Source organism: Vigna radiata, chromosome 4 (genome assembly GCF_000741045.1).
Source record: "Vigna radiata var. radiata cultivar VC1973A chromosome 4, Vradiata_ver6, whole genome shotgun sequence".
Lineage (NCBI taxonomy): Eukaryota > Viridiplantae > Streptophyta > Magnoliopsida > Fabales > Fabaceae > Vigna > Vigna radiata.
In genome coordinates, this window is record NC_028354.1 from 14,864,067 (window position 1) to 14,891,955 (window position 27,889).

The window sequence follows — 27,889 nt, forward strand, 5'->3', positions numbered from 1 at the left end:
ACTCCTCTTCATGGGTCAGTCTTTAATTGCGACCCCTGGGAAGGATATCACATCCCCTTCAATTTAATTATTTTCAGTTTGGAACAAAATGATGTGAAAACCCTTGATGGGACAGGTAAGGGTTTTCTGAAGGTTGAGGAACGACCACCTGTCTGAGAACGGCGACTCGTCCGGAGGTGGCGACAGGAGGTGGAGGAAGGCGGCAAAGGCCAGTTCATGATTGCTGGAAAGGAAGACATGCTTCTGCCGCGGGTAACGAGAGGGCAACGCCACGGGGAAATCGATGATGAGGCAGGTGTCGGGGTCGCGGTCGTAGTAGTCGTCGAGGAAGATTACAGAGGCAGTTTTGAATTCGGATCGTTCGGTGCTGCTTTCGAGTTTCGAATTCCATTATCGTCATCATCTGTACCCTGATAATTTTTACAGCCACAACTTCATCTTTGTACATGCCATGGTAAAGCCTGTTGTGAGCCCCATGAGCAAAACTAACACCAACAAAGAGTATAGTGAGATCAACATTCCAGAGAGGTGATCTGGTTCACGAGATTTGCAGAGAGGGGTGGTAGAGGTGATCTGGGAGATGAAATGGGTGGAGATGGAAGATAAAGATGGACATGTGTGGCTCACTGCTACGTTAGCATAACAAAAAATTACATATAATACAATAATTATTTTCAGTGTGCACCATGTCATTACAGACAAACGACATTAGTCATTAATAAATGGAAGGGGTTTAATTGCCTTATTTTTACAAATAATAGGACCCGATTGAGACAAAAAAAATACGATGACCAAATTGAGATTGACACACAAATATGAGGACCAAATGAGGGTTTAAACCAAAATAAAAATAAAAAAACACTCTACTGAGTTCGAGGTACTGACTCGGTTCAGAAGGAACCGGGGTGTAAATTTTACCCTTTTTTGTCTGGATTCACAACCGAGACAAATATGAATAGATTTTTTATTTCACATGTATGTGCCTCCATTCTGGAACCGTTACCTATGGAAGAAAATAACCGTTGTCATTTTCCTTAACTGGTTTGTTTACAAGAAATTGGTATTTTACCATTACAAACATTAATATTTATTTTTAAGTAAATGCAACTTCTTTTAAATATATATGATTATTATATTAATTAAACTTAAAATAAATAATTAAAATATAAAAATTATATTTTGGATTTATAATAGGCATTTTAAATATGATATAAAGTTTTCTTTAAAATCTTTTTATCAACTGTTAACAAAGGATGTTCGATATTTTTCTTACTTTTAGTTGAGCATTTGTCTTAATAATTTAAATTGATACTGAATAAACAAGTTCATAATTATAATTATTGAGATAAATTCATTTTGAGTGGAAAACGAAACCAACAAACGAGAACTATTAAACTGAATGTAAATTTTGCCTTTATTCTAATGCTATGGATTAATCTATCATCTATAAAATATGACAATATCATTTATTTCAAGGTTTATTACATATTTTTTTTAAATAACACAACAATCAATACTGACAAATAAGTAATATATTAGAAATTAGTTTAAACAAATGCAAAGTAACTAATATAATTAGAATAATTAATTATATAATACTCGAATAGTTTAAAAAATTGTTTACTTCTCATTAATTAGTTTGTTTAACGAAAAAAAATAATTAGTTATCCTTAAATTTTACTGCAAGTAATTAAATGTAGTTGTTGTAAATGAAAAATATTAAGTTCCTGTCTTAGGTGCTCAAGGTGCAACAAATAAAATCAGATTTTATTTTAATTTTTAATCTCAACCAAATAGTTAACTTAAATTTAGAATTCAAAATCTAGAACAAAATTAAATCACTTACGATATTTAAGTACAGCATTATATTTTTATTTATATGATTAAAAATTAATATAAAAATAATATCTAATTACAATTCACTGTAAATTCTGATCTATATATATAACATTAAATAAGAAGGTGACAAATTTAGATTGAAGTGAAACAAGTCATCAAGGTATGTCCTTTTACTATAGGAAATGGCAATAAACACAAACAAGTGATAAAATAATTTTTTTACTTATTTTTATTTATTTTTTACTATTTTTCTTAATTTAAATAATTTAAAATTTTCCTTTTATTAATTTTCTTTTTTAATTTCTTATTTATATTCCGCAAGCAAAGAAAGGTTAAAGAAAAAATTATGGTTGTGGTTGAAGAAAAAACATAACTTCTCATCACTGGTGTGTTTATTTAATTTTAATTACATTAGTAGATTTGTATTATCATACTTCCATATTTATATGCAAAAATATTTTACTAATCATTAACTATCAGAAGACAAGATGATAGAGAATTAAGAAACATGCTTGTAGTATTAATGATTGTTACTTTCAACTATAAGTTACCCAAATTTCTATTGATGAGTTTGGAATTCTTATCAAAGTGGTTTTCAAGAAAAATAGTTAGCGATAATTAGGAGATTGATGTTCCCCATTAAGTTTAAATGTTATAGTACCTAATTTGTAATCACTTCGATTTTTGCTACGCCCATTTATGCTACGACCACACACTTACTTGATAATGCATTGAAGTGTTCATCCAAACATAAGATATATGTTCATCATCTCTTGACATAGAATATGAGTATATCAAATATTAGAACTATATTAACGATAAAGAAATTATAAGATATAGACAAATATTGTAATTTATTTGTTTGATTTTACTTTTAATTATGTCAATTCTATTAGATGTATTTGTTTTATAAAATTTTTATCCATTTCCATTTTAAATATATTTTCACTTAGTCTAAAATTAACATTTATTTTTAAATTCTAATTCTTTCCATTATAAATTATTCATTAACCATATAAATATACATTTTTCAAATATTATTATTCTTAATTTACTACACATTTATTAACAATTTTTTTATTAAACAATAAATTTTCACTCAAATATTTTTCCTTTATTATTAAATTTAATTTTTTAATTTACTTACAGTACACTAATGATCATTTACTTAAATTATTTAATATTTATAAGCTTTAAAATTAATATATATATTCTAATGAAATTTTATATTACATTATTTTATAATTTTACATTTTTTTACTAAATGTCTATTTAATAATATAACTTTCTTTTTATTTTGATGTGCCCGTGGATTGGACTAAGTTTTCCGAACTGGTTTTTAATTGGACTGCTACTTCCCGCACCCATTTATTTGTTTTGCATCTCCATAAAAGTTTTGAATACCCATTGTACCCCTAAGTAAAAAGTAAACCCTAATTTTTTATGCCCATTCACCTATAAGTGTCATATGGAAGAGTTTCTAATTTTAGCTAGAAAACATAAACGAAAGAATTAAGCATTTGAATTGTGTGAAAGTCTCTCACTTTTCTATATAAAAGAATAGAAATGAAAATGTTGTTCTGATAATATATATTTTCCTAACTGAGAGATGAATCCCGAAATAAACGATCAAGCACCAAAAACAGGACAATGACGGAATAGAACAAAAAATCATATCATCAACCAAACCAAACCAAACAAACCATAAACAGAATCAATTACACAAAATACATTTTCTTTGGGTCAAAACCTGACTATTACGTAACTACGTGCGTGCATGGCGTAGCATACGTCAGGCATACAGAGAGAGGAAGGAGAAGATGGCGGAGGGGAACGACTCGGACGAGTCGACTTGGGAGTATGACCCGGTGGAGGAGGTGCAGCGAGTCATCGAATCGGTCGTTCAGTTCGGGGACTACCGGAGGACGCAGCGGAGGGAGTGCCACAACCTCGTGCGCCGTTTCAAGCTCATGTTACCGATCTTGGAAGAGCTTCGCGACATCTCACAACCCTTTACGAAAAACGGCGTCGCTTGGTTAGTCCAATTCAAGGAGGCGCTATTGTTCGCCAAGGATTTGTTGAAACTGTGCAACCAAGGAAGCAAGATTTACCTCGTAATTAATTAATCCCTTTTCTCTCCTGTTTTTCACCTATAATAATTTTAACCTTCATTTGTTATGGGAGCTAGTTTCTTCTGTTTCAACAAAAACTAGTTGGTGTTCTTTCTATATTTATCTAAAACTATAACACAAACATTCTTGAGGGATATATTTAAGGTTGTTTTCCAATTTCCTGCAGCTATAAAATCTTGATGCAACTACAATTGAGACTACGTACACTTGTTTGTCTGTATTTTCCACAATACCAAGGATTGCACAAAACTGCAATTGGAATATTAACAACCTTGGTTCAAACGAAACAATATTCGATGCAATGTTGAGTTATTAATAATGTGTGATGTAGAATTATTGTTTGGTGAAAAGTGAATTCGTAATGTTTTATCCATTCCTTGTATTGCAAGGCAAAATGGGTTGTTTGTTGGGTTCTGAAGGTGTAAAACTAATATAGAAGGTTTATTAAAGTGTCGTTTTGGTGTTTTTTGTTATTTGTTTTGGTTCAGTCTTTGGAGACAGAGACGATAATGGCCACGTTTCAGAAAGCTTATGAAAAATTAAGCCAAGCGTTTGGTGGCGTGCCTTGTGAGGAATTGGGCATCTCGGATGAAGTCAAAGAGCAGGTAGGTCCTTCTCTTGTTTTTTCATTTTTTGGTAGAATGCTTTTCAAACTTGTTGTTGAATTTGGTATTTCATATATAGTTTGAAATTGTAGAAAGAAATTCCCTTGTTGGTAATGGTGATTGTTAGTTTGTTCTTCTTTCTGGGTGTATGAATTCTAGTCGCATTATTCTTAAACTTTGTTCTTCAGCTTGAGCTAATGCACGTGCAACTGAAGCGAGCCAGGAGAAGAACTGATACACAGGACATAGAACTTGCGATGGATATGATGGTAGTGTTCTCTGATGAGGATGATAGAAATTCTGACAGTGCTATAATCGAGAGGCTGGCAAAAAAGTTGGAGCTTCATAGCGTTGAGGAACTTAACATAGAAACAATGGCCATCAGGCAACTTGCAGAAGAAAGAAAAGGGCAACAGATTGAAAGTACTATGCGAATAATCAAACTTCTCAACAAATTCAAACGCGTTGCAGGCATGCCAGAAACCAGTGTACTTGATGATCCTGTCGCACCCAAGATGCTAGAGAGGTGCCCCTCTTTGGTCATCCCACACGAGTTTCTCTGCCCAATAACACTAGAAATCATGACGGATCCTGTTATCATAGCAAGTGGACAGGTAAACACATGGTTTTTTTATCAGAAAAATGTTGCATTAAATATTATGAATTTGTTCTACCTTGTTGTACCTGCACTGAGAGAGAAAATTTGTTGTGATAACAAAGACATTTGAAAGGGAAAGCATAGAGAAGTGGTTCGAAGCCAACCACAAGACATGCCCAAAGACAAGGCAACCTTTGCAGCACATGTCATTGGCACCAAACTGCGCATTGAGAAGTTTGATTGAAGAATGGTGTGTGAACAACAACTTCAAGCTTCCCAAAAAGTACGATTCAGCTAAAGAAAGTTGTCCAGGAAAAGAGGAAATTCCTAGTTTGGTTGAGAGCTTAGGGTCCATCCATTTAGAAGAGCAAAGAAAAGCAGTGGAGAAGATACGTATGGTGTCAAAGGAGAATGCTGAGAACAGGGTGTTGGTAGCTGAATGTGGAGGAATACCACCACTAGTGCAACTACTGTCGTATCCAGATTCAAAAATACAAGAGCATGCTGTGACAGCACTTTTAAACCTATCAATTGATGAGGGTAACAAGAGACTTATATCATCAGAAGGTGCGATTCCAGCTATCATAGAAGTTTTGGAGAATGGAAGTTGTGTGGCTAAGGAAAACTCGGCAGCAACTTTATTTAGCTTGTCAATGCTTGATGAGATTAAAGAGATTGTTGGTCAATCAAATGGGTTGCCAGCTTTGGTGAATTTGTTGAAGAATGGAACAGTTAGAGGGAAGAAAGATGCTATCACAGCTCTTTTCAACTTATCTTTGAACCAAGCAAACAAAGGTAGGGCCATTAGGGCTGGCATTGTAGCACCCTTGGTTCAGTTGCTGAAGGACGTAAACTTAGGGTTGATTGATGAAGCTCTCTCCATTCTGTTACTCCTTGTTTCAAATTCAGAAGGAAGACAAGAGATTGGACAACTTAGTTTCATTGAAACTCTTGTTGAGTTCATGCGAGAAGGGAGTCCCAAGAACAAGGAATGTGCAGCCTCAGTTCTTCTTGAGTTGTGCTTGAATAACTCATCCTTCATATTGGCAGCACTTCAGTTTGGAGTGTATGAACATTTGATACAGATCAAACAAAATGGAACAAATAGAGCACAGAGGAAAGCAATGGCAATCTTAGAGCTCATAACCAAAAGCGAGCAGATTTAATCTTTCCTTTCTCCAATTAATGTACTATATATCATTGTATTATTATTTCATAGTAAACTAAACTATTTCTTTCTTTCATGTATTCTCATCTATCTACAAAGTAAACTTTAAAACTGTAACTAAAACTTCTCTTCAATCAAATCCTCATCCAGATATACTTTAAACATTGATTTTTAAATTTAATTTTTAAGTATTTAAATAAATAATTGAATTAAATACATGCATAACCATATCAAGCCAAAATGAAATAGTGTAGATTCTCGGAGTAAATATTAGTAAGGGATCGAATTTAATAAATTAAAATAATAGGAATCACTCAATTCACCATCACGGACCAACAGTAATTTCAACTTATTTCAACAAAATAATTATGGTTTTATACATTTTTCGGCCAGAAACTCATTTATACGTTTATAGAGAAAATAATGCATTTTCAATGAGTTAATTTCTATAAATATACGCAAAATAATTATTGTTTTAAAAAAAATAAAAACTAAAGATATAATCAATGGTTAATTTGAGCCATAAAAGTATATAAATATAATGGAAAGAGTTAGGAATATAGTTTTATTCAATAATTAACAATTGTAGTTGTTTTCTAAATTCCGATTTTAATTTTATAGCATACTTTTCTCATCAATTTTTTATAAACTCATCACAATCATCAAGGGTTTTTATTTGCCTTACGTGTAAAACAATAAGTCACAAACACATCTTTGAAATGACAAAACAAAACAGTCTCTATCACTGTCTTTGGAACCTTTAGAAATATAAAAATATTTTTATTCAAATCAATTTGATCTATTTAAACAACAAATGTGTACAAGTGGCCTTTCAATTTATTTAAATACTAACATTAGCTAAAATTATCAATTTGTAAAAAAGTGATTAATATAACATTAAATATCTTGTGAGCATGAAGGAACTAAGTTTTTTTTCCACTGTTATAATCGTCTTCGTCTTCGTCTTCAAAAGAGAAAATATAACTTTGTAGCAATATATATAATATTAATATATCATGCACTATCTTCGTATTACTTCAAAGGCAAGTATGTTTCTGACATAAAATATAATTAAATATAACCTATTTGATAGAACGAGTAATTCTATAATGAAAAATTATTAAAATAGTTACTAATACTTTTGAAAGAATTGTTAATATAGTAATTTGGTAGAATGATTAAATATAATATATTTATATGATGTGTTAAAGATGTTATAAATTAAATGTTAAGTCTAATTTAATATTATAAACATGCTTAAAAATTTTCTATCAAAATATGTTTTGATTAGAGAGTGAATTTTTTAAATTTAATTTAATATATAAAATTAATTTTTAAAATGAGATTTACATTTATTTATATATTATAATTTCATGATATTTTTAATTAATATGAAAATTTTAGCATAATGTACAAAAGCTTTCGAGAGAATTATGAATGAAAAATTTTCTTCAACTTACAAGATTAGGTTAAAGAGAGTATTAGGAGAAAAGGTATAAAGCTTTGCACTTTTCGTCTATGACAATTACATATAACATCTAAAGTGTGTGTGAATGTTAAACATGTTGTAGTGTTTGGATTATGGAAAATTAGGTTAGTTCCACTACCCACAAATTTGTTGTTGTTTAATGCTATATTCTCAGCCACCCAAATCAAGAGACCAGGGTTGTTCCTTCAAAAAGACAAATTAACGTTATATTTTTTAAACACTTTATAATAATTGTTTTAATCTCATGACTAATTTAAGATTATAGTTTAGGATTTAAATTTAAAATAGACTAAATACTCCTTTCATCTATATTTTTTCTTTCATTATTCTTGAATATTGAGTAAAGACTTCTATTTTTATCATATTCAATAATTTTACGTTGTTGAGAGTCTAAATTTAAGATAGTTTAAATATATATATATATATATATATTTTACTTTTCAATATATCTTTTAAAATAAAACCATAATAAAAATTTAATATAAAAAATAAATTCCTAATAATATTATTCGTAAATGGAAAGATAATGTCATAGGAAATGAAAAATAGGATTAAGAATAAAGAAAAAACTTCTTTAACAATTTTTTAACAATAATAATAATTTGTGATTAGATTATTTTAAATATTTTTAAATATAAATTCGAATAAATCAATAAAATAATGATATCCGTTATAAAAAAAATTGTCAAAAATTTTTATCAAATATCATCATTCAATAATAAATTGTGAAAGGATAGCAGCAGGAATGAGTGGGAACAGAAAGAGGGTCTCGTGATGGATTTTGAGGCGAAAAAGTGTCATCTTCATGGATTAAATAGCATCCACAAGCCCCCACTGAACATCTAATATTAATCACTCAGTGGAACACAACACAATACTTCCACCACTTCTAATATTATATTACATACTCTGGAACCCTAATTGCACCACATTTAATATACACTACAGTCTTATCATATTATTATTATTATTATTATTTAATAATTAAATATTATGTTTTTAACTGAAATTAATTTTAATATTTATATATAATTCGTTTTTTATTTTTTTCATAAATAAAAAATATAACATTTTACCAAATTAACTCTGTAATCATTGACTCATTTATAAGTAGGAGATTGAGATTGAAAGAAGCACATGACAGGCTTAGTCCACCCGTGAAGTGGGTCGGCAAGGGGCAGGGCCCACTCACGAGACCCAATTTGAAAATACGAGAAACCTGTTGGCCCACTTGCTCCCATCTCATAGCATTATCCAATAAATTATAAATAAATATATTTTTTAATAATTTAATTTTCTATTTAGATCATTTAGTTATAATAAAATATAAAATATAAAGTTTTTTTAAATTTTAATCATAATACTCAATGAAAAAAATACATTTTCTAGCTTGAATCACAACTTAAATTATCAAATATATTTCAATAGTTATACCAAAAAAAAAAATTATTTACCTACTTATAATTTTGAAATATATGTATGTGTATTTGTTTTCTATTATATAAGCAACAAAACACAGATTTGTCCTTTTAACATATTCTTCATTCACGTGAATGATAAAATAAACTCAGGGTGATAACCTTTCAATAGATTAACAATTTTTAGGTAATATAAAAATACTTGTGTAATTTAATGTGGATAATTAATATTTGTACTTATCTAATGGAATTTAATTAAAATTAGGATGTAATTTATGTTTTATTAAGTTAAATTAAATTTAATATATATTTTATATTTTTTATAGTTTTATTTATGTTTTTAAAAAATTTATAAAATATATATTTTTTATATTTGTGCATTTTAAAAAAATCTAGGTATTTTTTTAAATAATTATCTAACAAATAATAGATTAATTTTTTTTATTAGGAATTAGATACGGTAACCACCCTATAGTTATAATTAATTTATTGACAATAAATTTTTTAACATTTTAAATGAGATTAACAAATATTTTTTATGATGTTTATTAATATATTTACAAATATTGCTTCCCTTCTAAGTTAAGATGTGCAATAATTTATATTTACACATATTTTTTTTCTTTGAAGATATAAGACACTTTTAATTCCTAAAGAAAATGAGGGTTGACTGTGTTAGAAACTAAGGTTGTCAGAAAATTCTATGCTAGTGCTCAATTGAAAATTCATTAGTAGAATCTTGATAAATTCTGGTAAACATTTGAAACCAAAAATTCCTTACCAAATGATTCATGAGTTGAAAATTTGTTCACACATGAGAACAAATCCAGTTCCTGAGAAATTTGTATATGATTCATGCTATATATGAAAATTCCTGATCATGTCATCCTCATCAACACTTGCACTAATTATCATTGCTTTGATTTGTTAATTAATCATCTAAAATTTACCTAAACATAGGAATCACTAAGTTTAAACAGTCTGATATGTTTTTTTCTGCAAGAAAATCAAAAGAAATTTGAGCTTTTAGGAACCAATGAACCTAGTGGCTTCCACTATAAATACTAGTCATAGGTTCACTCTCCACACATATCTAAACCAAATTCCAAAGTTCTTTTTTATTAGAATGGAGCTGTTGTGGAAAACTCATATGAGGGTACACTTAAGACCCTTTTTCTTCCTTCTTACTTTATCTACTTTAACCAATATTCTCATATTCTGTTCTTAATATATGCACTATTTTGTTGCTTCTACAAGAAAACCAACCTCTTAGCAAGATAACACCATTTTCTAATAAGCAGTTTTCATGGATGTATGCAGGTGATTAGAACAACTTTTGCTCTCCTTTTGGTTGTACTGTTGAGTTCAGAGAGAATAGAAAGCAGAAAAGCCAAAGTTGTGACCACTTCCTTAGAGTACAACGCTATCAACTGCAGAGCTCATAGTGCTTCATTGACAGATTTTGGTGGCGTTGGAGATGGAAAAACATCCAACACAAAGGCATTTCAATCAGCAATAAGTCAGTTGAGTCAGTATGCTTCTGAAGGTGGTTCTCAGCTCTATGTTCCTGCAGGAAAATGGCTCACAGGTAGCTTCAGTCTCACCAGCCACTTCACCCTCTATCTGGACAAAGATGCTGTTCTCCTTGCTTCTCAGGTATATCCCATTTTCTACACCTTCTTGCTCACAAAATAGGCATATGAGGTTTTAAGGCATAATGACTGTTCATTCTGTGCTTGCTGAAAACACTTTCAAAATCCATCATTTCAATTAGAGCTTCAACATTAAAACAGTCTTTCACAATTTTCATCACTCACATGAGTACTGTCCAGCTTTCCAATTTCAAAGTCTTATTACTGCTCACAAGCCTTTGAAAGTACAAAGAGCCAAAGCCTTTTTCTGATTCCTTTTCTACTGACTCTGGTTTTAAAAAGACTGTTACTGTACCAATCAGTTGGCTTCATAAACTTTATTTAATAGGGAATAAGGGGTTCACGTGAGTAACAAATAAGGAGAGATTTCCAATAAACGAAACTGCAAAGAATGTGTCACAAGATTCCCCACTTTCTACCAAGCATATGAGATGACAACATTAGTCTTAAATAATTCAACTACACACAAAAGTTCCCCACTTTATACTGACACTTTTGGTCTATTCTTACATTCAGACAAAAACTTTAAGAGTGCCTTACACACATGTCTTGTGTTATCTAGGAAAAAGGTTCCAAGTGTGACACATTTTTGACACTTTCATGTGTGCTACTGCTAACTCTTTTTTACTGAACTAATTAAATGATTTAGGATATTACTGAATGGCCTGTGCTTGAACCACTCCCTTCATACGGCAGAGGAAGAGACGCACCAGCTGGAAGATTCACAAGCCTCATATTTGGAACAAACCTCACTGATGTTATTGTCACAGGTAAAGAGGCAAAAAAATCATTTTTATGTATCTAAAAGTTTTACTTCTAATGACCAAAATCTGTTTGCATATATTTATTTATAACTGATAAAGTAGATGCTTGTGTAAATATATTTTACACACATCCCTATAGATATCAATTAAACTCTTAATATTAACTATAGATTATGTTCTTAATTCATATTATTAGTACATTGACTATTTTTAGTATTTTATCTTATTATTATCACTGATAAATTGTAACAATCATGATCCTTTTGTTAACAGGAGAAAATGGCACCATAGATGGTCAGGGTGAGTTTTGGTGGCAGCAATTTCACAGAAAAAAGTTGAAGTACACTCGTCCATACCTGATTGAATTGATGTTCTCAGACAATATTCAAATCTCAAATTTAACACTCCTCAATTCTCCATCATGGAATGTTCATCCAGTTTATAGCAGGTAATCCCATTTTATTTTGTTCCAGATGTGCAAAAAAATTGTCCTTACATATATAATATAGTCACTGCTGCATTTACTCTCTAACTACCTTTTACCTCCAATGTTATAACACAAGTTTTTCAATACTATGCAGGAACATTATTGTGCAAGGCATCACCATTTTTGCTCCTGTCACGTCTCCAAACACTGATGGCATCAACCCAGGTTGGTAGTTCATTCATGAGCAACTTCAAAATTTTCAAACATAAACTGTGTATAGAAGAAGCAGAGAACAATAAAGCATGGTTTGAATTGATTAAAAAGTTTGTTCAAACCCTTTTTCTGAGTTTTGATTTTTGTTATCAGATTCTTGCACAAATGTAAGAATTGAAGATTGCTACATAGTTTCTGGGGATGACTGTGTGGCTGTGAAGAGTGGATGGGATGAGTATGGCATAAAATTTGGATGGCCAACAAAACAGCTAGTGATAAGAAGGTTAACATGCATTTCACCATACAGTGCAACCATTGCCTTGGGAAGTGAGATGTCAGGTGGTATACAAGATGTGAGAGCTGAGGACATCACAGCCATCCAAACTGAATCAGGGGTAAGAATCAAGACAGCAGTGGGAAGAGGAGGTTTTGTGAAGGACATATATGTGAAGAGAATGACCTTGCATACTATGAAATGGGCATTTAAGATGACTGGTGACTATAACTCTCATGCTGATAGCCACTATGACCCTAATGCCTTACCTGAGATAAAAAACATCAACTACAGAGATGTTGTGGCTGATAATGTAACCATAGCTGCTAGGTTTCAAGGAATCTCCAATGATCCATTTACAGGAATCTGCATTGCCAATGTGACTCTAAGGATGGCAGCTAAGGCCAAGAAGCAGCCTTGGACCTGCACAGATATTGAAGGGATGACAAGTGGGGTGAATCCTCCACCTTGTGGTTTGTTACCTGATCAGGGGCCAGAGAAGATCACAGCATGTGATTTTCCTGCAGATAGTCTTCCTATCGACATGCTGGAACTCAAGAAATGTAGTACCAGCATGACATATGTTGGAGATAAGTGGTTGTTTTAGGAATAGTCTTTCTCACATTATCAAGAAAACACTTCTCAAGTTAAGAGACGGATGGTGTTCAAATTATAGAAATGAAAGGGTTTTCTTTCCTTCATGATGCTGCTGTAAGTTTCAGAGTTAACATTAATCAAAATTTGCTTGTTAAAGTCTTGCTATGAGAATAGATGAAAATTCAATTATAAAAAACACAAGTACAAGTTAAATATCATATATTTCAATTTCTTGAAATTAATTCAAACACAAGTACAAGTTCATTGAACTAACGTTGATGATGATTTTCATTTAGTCCAGCTTATTCGTCATCTTTTGTAACTTAACTCTTAATGAAAGTAACTATTCAGAGTCTTTAAGCATTAAATATTAGAGGAGAATCAAAGCAAAAACACTTCATCACATGAAAGAGCTTTGAAAAAAGAATCAAAGTAAAAACTTCTTATGTTTTTCCATGACTTCCATATTATCTATAGAGAGTAAAAGCCCGCTATGTACTATTATCATTGTTAATATAGGTAATGGTGATGATCCCTTTTTAAATAACACGTTTTTAATTAAAGTAATATAAATCGTTATCCATCTTACTGTAGTTGTAATATTGTTTCACGTATCATTCATCCAACTAATAGAAAAATTAGAAGATAAATATTCAATTTAAAAATATACTAATTTTGACTACTCATTATATCAAACAAAATTAAAAAAACAAAATTTATAGAGAACTCAAAAACTTATCTAAGTATATCGAATGACAAAATATATCATTAAATGAAACCTTTTATATTAATTATGTTTAACCATTATAAATAAAATTGAGTAAAAACATATAATTGATTTATTTTAAATAGATATATAAAATTAATTTGAACAACCAATATGATTAAGGTAACTTTGTTAGAAATGTAACAACCAATAACTACAAATTGTACTAAAATAACATGTTGCATGTAAAGTGATACATAATGTTTTTTTTCTCTTGCAATTCTTCTGTAATGTGACACTCCCGATATTCTTTTTACACCGATTTTCGTATGAACATCTTATTGTTATGAAAACTCCAAATTAACGTAGAAATAAATAGTAGAAATAGATGAAAGGAATCCTTCTTTTGTCTACATATTGTGAAGGACAAAAGATTAACGCCTAAAAAGTTATACAAAAATTAAATATAATGACAATTACATATATAATATGCTTGATTAATAAAAAGTTATACAAAAAAAGCATAAACTCAATAATAAATATACAACTTTTTATCTATAAAACAAAAAACTGGAACTGTTAAAACATAAAAATATTCTGCAATGTGTTGTGTTTTTTTCAGCAGGGATTTAAGGAGAATGATTGAGAAAAGAAAAATCATCAAATTTTTTATTGTAGAAGACACAAGTATCCTCTGCCAAAAACAATCATCTAGAATAAAGTTAGCATGCTTGATAAAATTCTTGGAAATATATTTAACACAGCTTTATATTCAAGTATCAACTTAGAATTCTCCAGCAAAAAAGTTGCATCAATAACTTAATTTCAACCAGAAATTAAAAACAGGAGAAAAAATAAGCAAATGTTGAAGAGGCTGTTGCAAGACCAAGATGTTCACAAGATCCATAGCATGCATGTGGCTTGGTTTTTTTGTGGCTCGTTCACAATGAGAGACCGCCAAGAGAACTTGACTAGATTAGTTCTCCATTTTCGATTCATAAAAGATCATCTTGGACAAATCTTGGTCTCTGCTCTCTTCAACACAGCTTGCAGTGCCCTCCCAGATTATCTTTAGAGAATGCTATCAATTTATTAAAGAGGTTCAAATCTTTGATTTCTCTACCACCTACCTGATATTCGGAGGGGCTTATCGAGGATGATGAAAACATCCTTGGTCCCCAATGCCTTCAACACAGCATGAAATGCAACTCAATTTTCACATATCTCAACAAGTAATGCTGAGCAGTAAATTCTTTTACAAACTTACACAATTGTAAAAAGTTCCGAGTTAAGGTGACAGTAGATCAGAATTAGATGTGGCACCTTGATCTGAAGGTATTGTGACTGATCTGACAGTTTCAAAATATCAGATGATAAAAATATACAATATACTAAATAACACGCAATACTCCAGAATTAAATACTGACGATCAAGTCCTGAATAAGCAAAATAAATTTAAAAGAAAGCGTACACAAAGAAGTAGAGACAGAAGGGAGCTAAAGAAAGTGCACAAACCAATCTAAGAAATAGTAAGTTGCACGCACAATGTAGAAATAGCTCACCAAATAGAACGCCCGTGTTCGAGAACAGAGAGTCGAAGCACATAACTCAATCCGAGACTTCTTGTCTTTCGTATGTATCCCCAGTTCTTTATCTGCCTCTGACATTTAAACATTCTGAACGTGTACTACCATGCTACAGACTATATTACATGATGCAATCACAAATATAATTACATGATGCAATCACAAATATAATAATCTCACAATAGCCCTCATACAATTACTTCATCCTGTCTCAGGACAAAAATCTTCCCAGTCAACATGAAAAGATGCTTTCCCCATCCATATCCCTCCAAATAAAAAATCAAAATCATAGCAGCCGCATTTTAAGCTTCTTAAATTACACGGATTTCATTAACAAATGAAGAGAAAGAATTAAAGAGCATCAAATTACAAACTTATATGAGCACAAGTAACTTTATATATATTTCAGTATTTAACATTACACATTACATCACAAATATACATTTCAGAACAATAACACAGGCACATAATCTACTAATCATTCTAACATCCATACAATAAGCTAGGCATGATTGAGCATCGTCAGTCATAAAACAGAAAACCAAAAACCTAGATCCATCTGTGTGTGTACCAGAGTTAGTTTGCAACACGTTCAATTGACTATCTCTGCATTTCCGTTACACCGACGTTGCTGTGAATGGCAGTAGCGCCCGACCTCAGATTTGATAGCAAGGCATCACGACCGGTCAAAACAACTTGGAAAAAGCTATCAACTTCCTTTGCAAGAAGATCTAGTCCCTGCGAAAGATTCCCCGATGATCTACCTAATTGCCCAACAATCTCCGGAAGCGATTTCATCTCAGTGGGATCTACAACACCCCGGATAATAGGATACAATTCCTTTAACGAGGAATCAACAGATTCCAACTCATTCAACACAGCAAATCTTCCACCCGATAATCTAACTCTAATTTCCTCATTTACAAGATTTTGCAACCTTTTAAAGGTCGGAGCCCAAGAATATACATCGGCCACGTCCAAGTCCAACACATTCTTTGTAGACCCTGAAAAGGCTGCAGCAAACACACTGCATACAAATACTGTGAGAACCTTGACTCCATACATAGCTTGCACCAAAACCTTTCCTTTTGCAGACTTTTTAACCTTGGGAAGATCAAGTGACCCCAGAAGACCTTCCAAAATGCTTCCACATTTCTCAATCCTAGGGTTTCCTGAACCAATATGCTGCTTCCAACCATCAAATGAAGAACATGCCCGATCATACTGCTCTGAAGAGGAGGAACCTAAATTGTGCAACGCACACTGAAGTAAAAGTTGACCCTGACTCATTCGAGATAATTCAGAGCTGAATGCATTGCATATATCCAGCAACTTCATGCTAATGTCAAAGTACACATCTATCCATTTCTCATCCCAATCATTAACAGGAAGCTCAAGCTCTGTTGTGAGGGTTTTAATGTCACTGTGACTCTCGCAGAGTACCCGCATCGCCAAAGTCATCCAAGACAAACTAAGGATCTCATCCTTGCTCTCAGGAATAAGCCTTGTCAGCCTCTCTTCCAAAGTTGCTTCGAAAGCTTGTAATACTAACAAAAGCTGATGAGAAATTTTAGTGCCTTTAGGGGATATCATCCTAAAAGGATTTCCAAAAGGGAAGAATGATCGGTTTGCATCCTGGGCACGACTCATTTTGAACTTTTACTGTGACACAAAGGATTGGAAGTAAGATAAGACATTAATGAAAAAATAAATAAATATCTATCACTAATCAGTCTGACAAAAAGCAGTACACACCGTGTTATTTATCCAATAAGTTTAGTATTTCTGCTTCTGAATAGTATCTTTTGATTATAAAATAGTATTAAAAAGGAGAAAGGAAGAGGTCAGTTACAAATTTTTTTATATGATAACACTGGCATGGTTAATGTCAAAAAACTACCCTCCATTAGCCACTGCAAAACACCGTTTCCTTCTCTTCCCCCTTCTACTTAGGCCATTATTATGATAAGTGTTTTCTTTGCTTTAAATTTGGGGCTCTAAAAGATGCGAGATAAGTTTGAAAAAATAATCCCAAATAATTATTGCTGGTAAGGCAGTCAAAGTAAAAAAGTACCCAAAATTGAAGAAACAAAATTCCTAGATCAGAAATACCATCTTCAAAAGAACACGTAAGGGAATCAGAAACTAACAGTCGAAAACTAATCTATCCCTACAAAAGCAAACGAGACCAAATATAAATAGAGAAATTAACAAAGTCTGTGACCAATCAAAATTATACCCTCTTCTACACTTCCATTTTCCAAAATTTGTGCTCGCAAATTAAAATCCTCATCCCCCTTTTCCCAAATCAAGAAATCTAAAAATTTCACACAATATCTACTCATCAATCCCTCAACACACGTCAGGTATATAGCCATACCAATAAATCCCAAAGGGAAAACGTTGCTATTCTCAATTAAAACAAAAAAGTTACAAAAAGAATTGAAAAAAAAAACAAAAAAAAATAAATCGTCTGAACCTCACCGGACATAATAGATCGAGGAACTAGGAAAAAAATCAACGCAAAGAACTATACCGATTCTAAATATTTTCAACTAGGAGACACAAAAATTTGTGGGGGAATTCCCTTCCAAGAGATTTACACAAAATTAAAAGATCGAAACTTTGATTGAGAAATAGGTTAAGAGAGATGATAAGAGGGTGAGAGAAAACAACCTCGGAAAGGATCGAATCGGATCGGAAAAGACGAGTAGGGTTGGGTTGTTGATTTGGGTTTGCTCCTTCGATAGGGTTTGGCGTGTGTGAATCAATATTTGTTGGTGGTAGATGGGGGAAGGAAAGTAAGTGATGATAGAGCTACCGCGTTTGGCATCAAATTATCTGAAAGTATACACGTGTTATCATATTGTTGGTGGCTTGGCCACCTTTTCTTAAGAGACGTTTTTATTGACTGAAGAGCGATAATTTAAGTGATTGAATGTGTTGTTGATGAAAGCGTGTGGGGTTCTTTCTTTAATTTCTTTGGTATGAGTATTTAATATTTTACGTCTTTTAAAAAAGCTATTTTAAGAGACAAAACCTTAGTTTGATAAAGAAGTTAGTAACAACATAGGAAATAACTATTTTTGGTTAAGTTAAAGTTGTATTATGTGATTCAAGAAATGTTAAGAAGTGTAAGTTTTGTTTTACAATTTTAATCCAACGGTTCTTGTACATTGTCAGTACCACACTGAAATATTAAGGAAAAAAGATTTTTTTTTTGTCGAAACGCTTACATATATAGTTACTGTAAAATATTTCTTTTATTATTAACCAATAATTATTACGTATTATAATTTGCGAGTCAACGTTGTATAAAAAAATTCTACATTTTAAAATATACCCTTTTTTTCTAATTATAAAATGGTATTTCATTATTTTCCTGATATGAACAAAATTTAGCCTTTAAACTAAGGAAAATTTTACCCGTGGGACTGATTTATTGTTGAATTATAATTTCAATGAGGAATTTGATAATAAATTTAATTCTTTTATATTAAGTTATGATATTAAACTTCATTTTACATTTTTATATTTAGATATTAAGTGAAAGTTGTAGTTCCTTGTAAACTAAAATGATGATGGCATCTCCCAACATTTATTCCATTATTAAAAAAAAATTAAAAAAATTGGCGTAAAGTGAATATTTTATTATTAAATGATTATAGTTTACTTAAATAAATTTATTTTAATGTTGAAGATATTTTGATTGTTTAAGAATATATAAAGCTTGTAATTATATTTTAGTTTGACTGATTGAGAATATCTATCATCCTTGTACTTGATTTTCATGGTATCATGTGCTTTTGAAGCGAACTTGTGGTTAAATCACCTCTCAAGTGTCTTTTTTCCGTCAAGTTCGTCCATAGTTTGATTAAACTAGGCTATATCCCTCATTTGACTCAACTTCAACTTTTCTACTTGAGCCATAAGTAAAAATTTTGCAGGAACATTTTTTTACATCTCATCCAATCAATTTTAGGCAAACACGTTTTTCAAGATGCAGATGGCGCATGCACGTGGTTTGGCTTGTGGCTCAGTTATCTATTCTCGATGCATCTTGACAAAGCTTGTATCTGCACTCTTCAACGGAGCTAGCAGAACTGTTATACCAGCTTAGAGCATGATATTAATTGTGTACAGAGATTCACATCTTCGTTTTCTTTGACACCTGACACTCTGAGGGGCTTATCGAGGGGCATGAAACATATCATCGACCCAAAACCTGGTATTCAATCCCTTCGACAGAGCCTTCAGCTCAGAGTTCATATAGAAATTGAGTGTGTACTCTTGCAAAATTTCACTTCAGTTTTCGGATCTCAAAAGCAACTCAATTTTCACAGGCCACACTCAATTGCAAGAATTTCTTTGCGTTAAGGTGAAAGGAGATCAGAATCAGATGTCGCACCTTGATATGAAGGTATTGCAACTGATCTGTGAGTTTCAAAATATCAGATGATAAAAAATTATATATGCCAAATAACATACGATACTCAACACTTTGCTGCATCACATGATATTCAAGAGATATACCATTATACTACAGCATTCAATACTGACAATTAAGTGTGGGACAACCAAAAAAAATTCAAAACAAAATGGTATAAATAACTTGAGACCAAGAGAAGTGAGTTGAAGAAAGCGCATAAACCAATCTATGAAATAGTAAGTTGCATATGACAATGTAGAAATATAGCTCACCATCCGATAAACCCATGTTCAACTGAATCTGTGACATTAACACATTTTGGTTGTGTACAATGTGTACTGATATGCTACAGATTAAATTCAATGATGCAATCACAAAATAATAATCCGTCAATTGCCCTCAGATAATCAGTTCATCAAGTTTCAGGATAATGAAAAACGATATTTCATGAGCAAATGAATAGAAAGAATCACAGGGCTGCAAATTACAAACTTCTATGAGCACATGTGACTTTGTTGTATATATTTTACTATGTAACATTACACAGGCGATCACAAATATACATTTCCGAACCATAATACAACCATATAATCTACTAATCATTCTAACATCCATACAATAACAAGCCATACATGATTGAGCACCATCGATCATAAAAAAGAAAACCAAATACCTACATCCATCTGCGTGTACCAGTCTTAGGTTGCGATAAATTCATTTGACAATCTGTGCATTTCTGTTACCCCCCATGTTGCTGTGAATGACAATAGCACCTGACCTGAGATTAGATAGCAAGGTATCACGACCAGTCAAGACCACTTGGAAAAAGCTATCGACTTCCTTTGTAAGAAGATCTAGTCCCTGTGAAAGCTTCTCCGTTGATTTTCCTAATTCCTCGACAATATTCGCAAGTGATTCCATCTCGATGGGATCTATAACACGCTGGATAATAGGATATAATTCCTTTACAGCGGAATCAACAGATTCCAACTCATTCAAAATAGTAAATCTTCCTCTTGAAAATCTAACTCTAATTTCCTCATTTACAAGATTTTGCAACCTTTTAAAGGTTCCGGACCAAGAATATAAGTCAGCCACGTCCAGATGCATCACATTCTTTGTAGAGCCTGAAAAAGCTGCAGCAAACACACTGCAAACAAATACTGTGAGCACCTTGACTCCATACATAGCTTGCANCAAAACCTTCCCTTTTGCAGACTTTTTAACCTTAGGAAGATCAAGTGACCCCAGAAGACCATCCAAAATGCTTCCACATTTCTCAATCCTAGGGTTTCCTGAACCAATATGCTGCTTCCAACCATCAAGTGAAGAACATGCCCGATCATACTGCTCTGAAGAAGAGGAACTTAAATTGTGCAAAGCACACTGAAGTAAAAGATGACCCTGACTCATCCGTGATAATTCAGAACTGAATGCAATGCATAGATCCAGCAACTTCACGCTAATGTCAAAGTACACATCTATCCATTTCTCATCCCAATCATTAACAGGGAGATCAAGCTCTGCTATAAGAATTTTAATGTCATTATAACTCTCAGAAAGTGCCTGCATCGCCAAAGTCATCCAAGACAAGCTAAGGATCTCATCCTTGCTCTCGTGAATAAGCTTTTTGAGCCTCTCTTCCAAAGTTACTTCAAAAGCTTGTAAAATTGAAAACAGCTCTGAAGTTATTTTAGTGCCTCTAGGAGATATCATCCTAAAAGGATTTCCAAAAGGGAAGAACGATCGGTTTGCATCCTGCGCACGACTCATTTAGAACTTTTACTGCAGCAAAAAAGACTGGAAGTAGTAAGATACAACATTGATGAAAAAAGAAAATCAAAATCTACCGTCACTAAGTAGAAGCAGTACACTACGAGTTATTTGTCCAATAAGTTTAGTATTTCTGCGCCTGAATAAAATGTTTAAATCTAAAGTGGTATGGTTAATGTCAAACAACTACCCTTCATTAGGCACTGCAAACATTGTTTTTTCCCCTTCCCTTCTAATTAGGTCATTATTATGAAAGTATATACTTTGCTTTTAAATTCGAGTTCTGAGAAGGTGTGAGATAAGTGTGACAAACTAATCCTAAAAGTATTGTCTTGCTAGTAAGGCGGACAAAGTAAAAAGTACCGAAAAATGAAGAAACAAAATTCCAATATCAGAAATTTTCACTTATATTCCTTTTCTTAGCATCCCGAAAAAAATACATAAGGGAATCAGAAATAGAAAAAACAGAGATTAACAAAATCAAAGACCAATGAAAATTGTCCCCTCCCCCCTCCTTCCCTTTTCCCAAATCAAGAAAGCTAAAAAATTTCATAGAGTTTCTAGCCATCACTCCTAAAAATTTCATAGAGTTTCTAGCCATCACTCCCAAAACACACGTGACAGATATAGCCATATCGATTAATCTCAAAGGGAAAAGTTGTTATTTCCAATAAAAACTAAAAAATTATAAAAATTAAACAAACAAACAAATCATCTGAACCTCACCAAACACGATAGATCAAGGAACTAGGAAAAAATCAAAGCCAAAAACTTTACCAATTCTTAAGATTTTCAACTAAAAGACGCAAAAATGGTTTGGGGGATTTCCTTCCAAGAGGTTTACACAAAATTAAACGATAGAAACTTCGATTGAGAAATAGGTTAAGAGAGAGGATCAGATGGTGAAAGAAGTCAACCTGGGAAAGGATCGGACCGGAAAAGACGATTAGGGTTGGTTTGTTGATTTGGGTTTGTTCCTTTGATAGAGTTTCTGCGTGTGTGAATCAATATTTGTATGTGGTGGATGATGAAGGGAGGTGATGATAAAGCTACCAGGTTTGGCTTCAGATCCTGTGCACATTGAACACGTGGTATCATATTGTTGGTTCCTTGCCCAACTTTTTTTTGGTGACGAAAGTTTTTTCTTTGTTCTAATACTCTTTTCATTGTTTTTTTTTTATATAATTATAATTTCTCTTTTAGTTTTATATTAATTAAGTATAAAATCATTTTATGCAGAGTGAAAAATCATAATATTTTATCGTCGTTCATTTAATTTAATATTTTTAATTTGGAGCTAACTATAATGTTTATCTAATTAGTATTAAAAATAATTGTCGGCAGTAGCATTCAAATTTGGCGAGCTCAGCTGCAACATGATTCATCTAACGGCTCTAATTGTACGGTTCATGTTTCTCTTTCTAATTTTAATCAACGGTTCTTATACATTGCCAGTTCCACACTATATATATAGAGGGAAAAGGTGTTTTTATTGCTAAAACGCGCACTTCATCAATACAAAAGTATCTTTTTGTTATAGATCAAGATTTATTATGTAATAATTTGTTATTAGACTTAATATTGTTTTTTAATATTTAATATATAAGTTTTTCTATGTTTAAAATAGTAAATAAAAATTTAGCTTTTGAAGGAGAGAAAAATATTTAGCTTCTAAATATGTAAAGAGTTCAATAATTAATTGTACCGTTAAATTTTGTAAGCTTTTCTCTTGTTAAACTAAATTTTGATATAAAAATTTTAAAAATACTTTTCCAAAAAGCCCAATATTGTTTTTTAGGTTATACCATGCTTACAATTTTTTTAGATTCAATCCTACTATAAATATAAGTATTGGTCCGTGACTTAATAATTATAAATTATCTAAAAAACAAACTTTTTTTTTATGTAAAATACTTTAATTCATTTTAAATTAACAATGGATAAATATTTTTTTTTAATATGGGTCTATTTGCTTTTGAAATTACATATATGAATCTTATTTGAAAAAAAAAATTGTACAACAACAAAACATACCAAATCGATATAATTTTGTTGTCAAAAAATTATCACTATTTTGAAATTACATATATAAGTTTATTTTAAAAAAATTATTTATAAGATTAAGTTATACCAAATTAACACAATTTTATTATTAAAAAATCGTCACATCAGCAACTGACCCTTTGGTTTAACTAGGTGGTCTTAGAGTACAACAAGTGATTTGATTAAATATAATATTAAATTTAAACAAATTAAGTCAATCTTATTGTTTGAAAAAAATTGACACTTTTCAATTTTCAATTTACTTTGATGTGGCTTCTTAAAATATTTTTAATTTGACATTAATAAATAAGTGGATTGAATATAATATAATAGTTAATCGAGTGATGATGAAGATGAAATTTAGTAATCCCTTATTGGGAAATGTTGTCCTATAGTTTACATAAAGAACAATTTTGAATGTGATGTTTGTCCACAAACATTGATCCCTTACCAAACAAAGGTGTTTTCCAAAAGGTATTCCTTCTTCTTCTTAATAAGGTTGTCTCCTTCTAAGCAAAGGCGAATAGAAAAAAGTACCTTAATCTGGAACATTAAGCCAAATCAATCACTAATTTTCCAAGATAAGCACAAATAGCTGGCAATGAACTGAATTAGGGATTTTCCCATAAAAACAAGCAAAAGGATAAACATGCATCCTGAAATCCTTTTTCATCACCTGAATTGAATTGTTAAAAGTCAATATATAAAATATTAAAAGTGTTTTTTTCATATAAATTCAAAGGAGACAGCAAGAAATGCAAAATCTGCATAGAGTTCTAAGTAGGAATTGGATACATTTTCTTAGTAAAAATGCAAAGGTGATTTAACACATTTTTTTTAGTGATTGAAAATAAATAAATAAAAACTAGTCCAAAGAGATCCAATTATATATGATACGGAATATTTCTTTTATGAGTTAACTATATTTTTTTTTCTCAAACAATAAATGATGCTGGATATAGTTCACAATTTCTCCTTTTTTAATGTCTTAAAATCGACATGATTCGTCGTTTATTATACTAAAAACAATTAACAAGGACCGAGAGGACTGTTTTGATGTATTTATTAAACATGAGAACTTAACAAGATCAAAGTTTAAAATTGAAAAAAAAAATTGTAGTTTAATAACCAAAACTTAATTAACCCTTCTTTATTTATTAAAAAATTACGAGTAAAACTAATGTGATTAACTTATATTTTCTATTTTATGTTTTGAAATAAATAAGTGGAGGCAGGTAAAGTTTTACTTAAGTTCTACCGTGGACGTCAATTATTCTTACTAAGATCCAGAGCATTTTTGGATATGTGATAAGATTTAAAAGTGTTCTTGAGGATTAGAGTAGAAAAGATCTACCTGCAAAAACTTTCCGTTAAAAGAATTTGAATTTATATAAGTAAATATGAAAGGGTGTTTATATTTCTGAGTGAAATATCACATGTATTTATATGGTTTCTGGTCCTAAAAGAATTATTGTAAAAATTATAATAACAAAAGAATATAAAATAATATCAACATAAATAACAATCATTTATATTTTAAATTAGCAGAATAATAACAATAATACAATTTTACTTGGTTAATCATATATTTTATTATATATGATATTAAAAGATATTATAACATAATTAAAATTTAATCACATATTCTACTAATATATATTAATTACATTAACAAATATCTCTTAAAATATCATTTAATCATTTCATATTTTCTTTTATATGAAAAAAAAAATCGAATATCCTGAATACTTCCTATTGAGCACACGCCTTGTTATCTTCTCATTTTGGTGTTCTTGTGTTTAAGTGCCGATCGAATAAGCAACTTTATAAAGCACGTGTGAGAGAACTTGTTCGAAGAATTTAACACAATTGAACTTGATGGTTTAATATTGGTAGAACTATAACACGTAAAGGCATGTCCACCATATACAAACTATATAACATCATAATCATTTTTCTTCCACAAACAATTATTTTTCATCCTTTTTTTCTTAAATTCTCCATCAATTCAACCCAATCTTACAAAAATCATGTTTCCATGTGTGTAATTACGTAAGCAAGCCTCATTAATATATTTTATTACAATTAGTAACACCATGAATTTTTTAAAATTTCTTATTATCACTCAGCCTATTTTAAGTGTCTAAAAATTCAAATTTAAAACCAACCAACATGTAAGTAGAGAATAAAAGGTTTAAATTTTTTCAATAGAAAATATATTAAATTACATAAAGTTAATATTTATATAATTTAAGTTTAATTAAGTTTTTTTAAGTTCTTTACAAGTTTTTATTAATTTTTATTTATTTATTAAGTATTTAAACTTTTTTTACTTTTCAATTTAGTCTTTGTAATTTAATTTTTCTATTACAATCATTAAAAATAAATAAATATTATATAATACCAACATTTGTGACATTTTTTAAATAATTAATTTATAGACGACTGATTATATATAGCCTGATTTTTTAAATATTAAATTTTTTGTTTTTTTAATTTTAGAATCAAACTTTGAAATCATATACACCATACGTGTTATTTAATCAACTATCTTTTTTTCACTTTAAACTTTCTGGTAGATTTTGAACTTCTTAGCTGGTTTATCTACTAATTTTCTCACATGTAGCTCACATCCTTTTATTATTCCTTTTAATATTCAATAAAACAGTGTTAAATAAAAAAAGAAAATGCATTTTTGTATTTTAAAAACATAACATGTATTTCATTTTCCCCGGTATAATAAATTATAGAATGTTGTACAAATATTTAAAACCATTTTTCTGGATATTTTTTAGAATCTTTTGAAGAATAATTCCAAGTTCTAACAGCAAGACATTGCCCAGGCAATATGGCAAAATAAATAACATTATATTGGCCTACCAGACAAGACAATACATTAACGACCCTTTAAAACACATCACATGACAACGAATTAATTTGTCAGCAAATTGTAACACTTCAAGTTACCATCTTCTTTTAAGACATCATAACCAAATAATGTTAAAATTAGTATGACATTACCAGATATAACGTTGTTTGATCCTCAGTTACCAATTACAGCTTCTCCATTTGGGTGTAAAGCACCAACATTAACACAAACATTACTGCATAAAAGGTTATTGAAAGGTCTTTTTCAAAATTCTAAAAGCAAGTCCATGCTAGAGAAGCTTATGTTCATCAGTACAGTGGGGTAGTTTAAGCACACATTGTCTCACACCACGACCATTCAATTCTAATATGACAGACATGGACTAAACCTTCTGTTATTGACCAAAATGTATTATAAATTATAAAAGTATGATAGTACACTTTTTATTTAACGAATTATACTTTTAATGTTATATATTTCAATCGATGTTAATCTACAATAGTGTGATAGAAGAAATACATTGAAGTGTTGGGAGCTCGTATAAGAATCTTATATCACACTGTACTCTTTGCAATGTTCCATTAGTTTCCACTGTCTAAGAATCTCTTATGCCTTACTGACTGACCCCTTTTATAGCTTTGGTGATTCTTACACCTAAGCCAATATGAGGCCTTTAAGGTACATAAATGCACATGATCTAGCTATGTCGCCAAAGGTTGTAATGTGAAAGATGGTCCAACAAAAAGGGTATAGTTGTTATTTACAAGAGTTGATGTAGTACAAGAAACTAACAAAAGATTCAATAACGCAAATATGCATTGATGGATGAGAAGGGTGTATCAGTTTCTGGTCTGTGCCATGGACAATTTTCTATTAGTTTAGATAGCAGAGCCTAAGTCTAAAATAATAAAATCACAGAAGACTTCTTCCTTGTGCTACTATTTCATTGCTTGCTTGTACAATGGAGTAATCTGTAAGCCAAAAAAAAAAAAAAAGGTAGAAGACAGGTTGATATTTCATAATGGATAGCCGGCAATGAGAAAAGGTCCATTTCCCACAAGCATCCAACTTTGGGGAGTTGGCAATGATGGTGCAATCTAATTGCATCTTTCTAGATAGCTGGATGGTGGGTCTGCTTCTCAACGAGCATATGACACTGGGGCCACCAATTGCACTCAATATGCTGAGCAATCCAACCATCTTATGATGGGGCCAAGATGATAACTAAACACCAAAATGGATGAGCCGAAGGAAACTCACTCAATTTGATTGAAAGTACTTTTAATGCTTATCTAACACTGTCCTG

The 27,889-nt window shown here is 31.2% G+C and overlaps 4 protein-coding genes across 7 annotated transcripts; 2 read left to right on the forward strand and 2 right to left on the reverse strand.

Moving 5' to 3' along the window:
• Positions 1-3,659: 3,659 nt before the first annotated feature.
• Positions 3,660-6,340, forward strand: LOC106758408 (U-box domain-containing protein 15). Its single transcript, XM_014641335.1, has 4 exons — positions 3,660-3,953; positions 4,460-4,576; positions 4,765-5,190; positions 5,297-6,340. Exons 1-4 carry the CDS (start codon positions 3,660-3,662, stop codon positions 6,338-6,340), a joined length of 1,881 nt encoding a protein of 626 aa, XP_014496821.1.
• Positions 6,341-10,156: 3,816 nt separating this feature from the next.
• LOC106758063 (probable polygalacturonase) lies at positions 10,157-13,280 on the forward strand. The gene is made up of 6 exons (XM_014640972.2): positions 10,157-10,405; positions 10,570-10,905; positions 11,551-11,671; positions 11,939-12,113; positions 12,247-12,317; positions 12,459-13,280. Exons 1-6 carry the CDS (start codon positions 10,286-10,288, stop codon positions 13,184-13,186), a joined length of 1,551 nt encoding a protein of 516 aa, XP_014496458.2. The 5' UTR covers positions 10,157-10,285; the 3' UTR covers positions 13,187-13,280.
• A 1,352-nt stretch (positions 13,281-14,632) lies between these two features.
• On the reverse strand, positions 14,633-18,303 carry LOC106759440 (protein BPS1, chloroplastic). 2 transcript variants are annotated; one of them, XR_002667568.1, is made up of 3 exons: positions 18,146-18,303; positions 15,446-17,131; positions 14,633-15,231 (listed from the first exon to the last, which is right to left on the reverse strand). XR_002667568.1 is itself a non-coding variant. In XM_014642615.2 (2 exons), exon 2 carries the CDS (start codon positions 17,117-17,119, stop codon positions 16,070-16,072), a length of 1,050 nt encoding a protein of 349 aa, XP_014498101.1. In that variant the 5' UTR covers positions 17,120-17,131; positions 18,146-18,303; the 3' UTR covers positions 14,633-16,069. The 2 variants fall into 2 exon arrangements, 1 of the variants encoding a protein (XP_014498101.1); XM_014642615.2 differs by having other exon boundaries at positions 14,633-17,131.
• A 922-nt stretch (positions 18,304-19,225) lies between these two features.
• On the reverse strand, positions 19,226-22,732 carry LOC106759464 (protein BPS1, chloroplastic). Of its 3 annotated transcripts, XM_014642645.2 has the most exons (3): positions 22,589-22,732; positions 20,576-21,683; positions 19,226-19,903 (listed from the first exon to the last, which is right to left on the reverse strand). In XM_014642645.2, exon 2 carries the CDS (start codon positions 21,669-21,671, stop codon positions 20,613-20,615), a length of 1,059 nt encoding a protein of 352 aa, XP_014498131.1. In that variant the 5' UTR covers positions 21,672-21,683; positions 22,589-22,732; the 3' UTR covers positions 19,226-19,903; positions 20,576-20,612. The 3 variants fall into 3 exon arrangements, with proteins under 3 accessions (XP_014498131.1, XP_014498129.1, XP_014498130.1); XM_014642643.2 differs by lacking the exon at positions 19,226-19,903 and having other exon boundaries at positions 20,319-21,683; XM_014642644.2 differs by lacking the exon at positions 19,226-19,903 and having other exon boundaries at positions 20,319-21,683; positions 22,449-22,672.
• Between the last annotated feature and the right edge of the window lie 5,157 nt (positions 22,733-27,889).